This window comes from Sinocyclocheilus anshuiensis, unplaced genomic scaffold, assembly GCF_001515605.1.
Source record: "Sinocyclocheilus anshuiensis isolate Anshui unplaced genomic scaffold, SAMN03320099.WGS_v1.1 scaffold2739, whole genome shotgun sequence".
Taxonomy (NCBI): domain Eukaryota; kingdom Metazoa; phylum Chordata; class Actinopteri; order Cypriniformes; family Cyprinidae; genus Sinocyclocheilus; species Sinocyclocheilus anshuiensis.
Genome location: NW_015542334.1, coordinates 225,063 through 228,508, shown reverse-complemented (window position 1 = coordinate 228,508; position 3,446 = coordinate 225,063). Strand labels below are relative to the sequence as shown.

The 3,446-nt window shown below is 39.0% G+C and overlaps 1 protein-coding gene across 1 annotated transcript in view; it reads left to right on the top strand.

Moving 5' to 3' along the window:
- Positions 1 to 3,446, top strand: part of LOC107691076 (plexin-A1) — a 131,852-nt gene that overhangs the window by 69,088 nt on the left and 59,318 nt on the right. The window contains 4 exon segments of the mRNA XM_074187014.1: positions 264 to 364; positions 1,552 to 1,585; positions 1,907 to 2,060; positions 3,233 to 3,332. Of these exon segments, the coding sequence (XP_074043115.1) occupies positions 264 to 364; positions 1,552 to 1,585; positions 1,907 to 2,060; positions 3,233 to 3,332 (389 nt within the window).

Below are 3,446 nucleotides of genomic sequence, written 5' to 3'. Positions count from 1 at the left end.
CACACACACACACACACACACACACACACACACGCACACACAGATGTTATTCTGTTTTCAGCTGGAGGGCTTCAGGGTTCCTGTCAATCAAACGCTGATCTCCGTGGTAACTGTCAAATGGCGCAGCGTGTGATAAGCAGATTCTGTGCTTTCCATATGCACACACACACCTGTACCGCACACACATGTACACATGCAGTGTTTCACACACTCCAGCGCTGTGTGACTGCAGTATTTCTCTGACTGGCTGTGTGTGTGTGCAGGTGACGCGTGTGCCGGTGGAGCGCTGCTCTCAGTACAGCAGCTGCTCTGAATGTCTGAGCTCCAGAGACCCTCACTGCGGCTGGTGTGTCCTTCACAACATGTAAGCAAACACACACACGCAACACACATCACAGTGTTACAAATATCTACATAAACACATTTCCTTTAACCAGTCTGAACTTTACATGCAATTTGACAGACATGAATAAGTTGAATTTTAAACTCTTAATTTGTCACCCTGGGCTTGTTTTCTGAGCGTCTGTGTTTTTGCATGTGGTTTACCGTGTTTTGGCACATCAGTTGATCAAACTCTTCCTCAGGCTGTTGTTGAACATAAACACATTTCCTTTAACCAGTCTGAACTTTACATGCAATTTGACAGACATGAATAAGTTGAATTTTAAACTCTTAATTTGTCACCCTGGGCTTGTTTTCTGAGCGTCTGTGTTTTTGCATGTGGTTTACCGTGTTTTGGCACATCAGTTGATCAAACTCTTCCTCAGGCTGCAGAATAAAGACGTTGTTGAAATATTCATTATGATTCACATAAACGGGCTCCTCTGATCTCACTCACGGGAGAAACATTAGCAGGATTTCAGCCGAGACTGAGAACTGAACTGTGGTTAAAAGATAATTAAAAGCCAAAAAAGACTTCCATCCATAGGTGCCGAGATATTTGAGATATTCTCTATACACTTTCATACTGGCAAAACAGATCTGGCAAACTATCCAGTGCGTATTTGTGTTTGCACTCTGGACGGGACAAAAATATAGTACTTGAAAATATATGTGCATTGCGGCTAGAGCACACGCATAATTTATTTGTATAATATGGCAGTAGGCTATGCTTCAAAGCTGGAGAAATGAGCAGGATATTTGTTAATTTATAAATGCAATCACAAGCATCAAGCTGTCCTGTGTAAAAATATTATGTTCTGCTAAACCTTCTGGCGAACATTAGCAACAAATAGTCCTGTGCCACAAGTTTACCACAATTTTACCCACAAAGAAAAAAAGTTTTGCGAGCAGTTTAAATAGTTTTCCCATGTAGCATCCACATTAAATGGCTGATGAGTGCAAAAGTCAGCTTCCAGATGTAAAAATCCCATTAATTTTCTCCATAGTGAGAGAGTTATTTTTAACAATAAGATAAACGGTAAGGCTGAACACTGAGGTCACAAACTGATGATTATATGCGTCTGAAGACGTTAATGTGATTTCAGCATCAATAAAACATGTTTAGTTTTAAATTCCCAGTAAAGTACTAATCTACTCCTCATCCTGAAGAGATCCACCAATCAGAGAAGTCACTGTTACCATGGTAATAAAAAATAGGGACCACCCACTTCCTTAAAGCATTGCAAATAACCTAATATCTCCTAAATAATTAGTAAATAAATAAATAAATATACTTTATATAATATATTAATACATACTAACACAGTGTGACATGAACAGCACTGCGTATCGGTCACCTCTCCATAGATGTTGAGGAGTGGTACACTATATGGAGCGCTAGCAGACACGCAGCAATATGGAGCAGCAGATGTCGTGTAGAGTGTATTTTAAAAACAAGCAGATGAATTATGGGGACGTGGGCCAAGCTTTTTCACTTTGTCTGTTTTCTCCATTGATCTGGCAGCTGGTCCTTCAGGCCCGCAACGTCCCGGATCTTTCCGCAGGGGTGGACTGTTCCTTCGAGGATTACACCGAGACCGAAGGAACAATACACGGATCGCAGATCTACTGCCTCTCGCCGTCAGCCAAAGAGCTCGCCCCCATCACACGCCAGCAGAGTCAGTAAACACACACTGCTAGATCATACACACTAGCGCTCACTAGAAGCATTGCAGCAGAAGCCATTACAACCAAGAGTCTTGAAGATCACGAGTAACATCAGTATATGATGATTATTATATAACACCATCAGTCTGTTCCACAGATTCAGTCAGTGGTTTTGTTTTCAGATCGTCATCATATCTGTCCTGTATAGTTTGAGGGATTATTGTGTCCCAGATAGGATTGGAGATTTAGAAGCAGCTCTTATTCAAGATCCGGTTGCATTAAGGAAAAATACTGAAACTGAGTGGTTTGTGTAATGTTTGGTTGCATTAATGGTTTTATAAAATGTGCATTCTGTTACTGAATATGCTGATTTTGACCCGTCTAGTTTCTGTATAATTGAAATGCTGCATCAAAGCTGTTTGCCATTGATGTTTCATGCTTTTTGATTGTCTGAGAAAAAATGAACATTTTGTGAAAAGGAAAAAAATAATAATTAAGAAGAATCAAAATTGCTCCATTTCAGAGTCTCAAATCTTAGTATGTTAATACAAATACAATATGCTGAAGGTGCCTGGGTAGTGAACAGCAGGGTTATTATAGTAAACTTAAACAAAAACCGTAAAAGAACATTTGTGTTACTTGTAATAAAACATTAAATGAAATCAAATAAAATATGTAAAAACGTCATCTTATTTCATTTCAGTTGCCAAAACAAACATTTCTCATGTTCATAATAACTTGATGTACTGAATCAACTAAAAGTAAAACTATATATATAAAAAAAACTATATAGACATACATACACAGATCTGTGATTTCAAAACACAATTTAATGATGCTGTGTGTCCAATACTTTCCCATCATCAGTGAAGTACATGCTTATAGTAGAAGATTATGAATTAGGATGGAGCCGTAGACTTTATTAAACTCTATAAGTGTTTAGTATCATGAATCTAAAATTTGCTACATTAAAAACTCTATATTAATGCACAAGCACACTAATGCACTACATTGTCTGTGGTGTTATAAAAGCAGAAAGCCACTCAAAGTTTCAGTGATTTTATCACAGTTAAGTGCAAAAACTCCTGACACACGAGTGTTTAGATAGCAGCTGTTTCTGCTGTTCTTCATCCAGAGGCAGATCTTATTAACCTCTTTTTTTCTTTTATTTGTCTCTCTGAAGGAGACACTCATGTGGTGAAGCTCTATCTGAAATCGAGGGAAACGGGGCAGAAATTTGCCAGTGTGGATTTCACCTTCTACAACTGCAGCATCCACAGATCGTGAGTGTCTCTCTCTCTCTCTCTCTCTGACTCTCTCTCTGTCTCTCTCTCTCTCACTCTCTCTCTCTCTCTCTCTCTCTCTCTCTCTCACTGTCTCTCTCTCTCTATATCGGA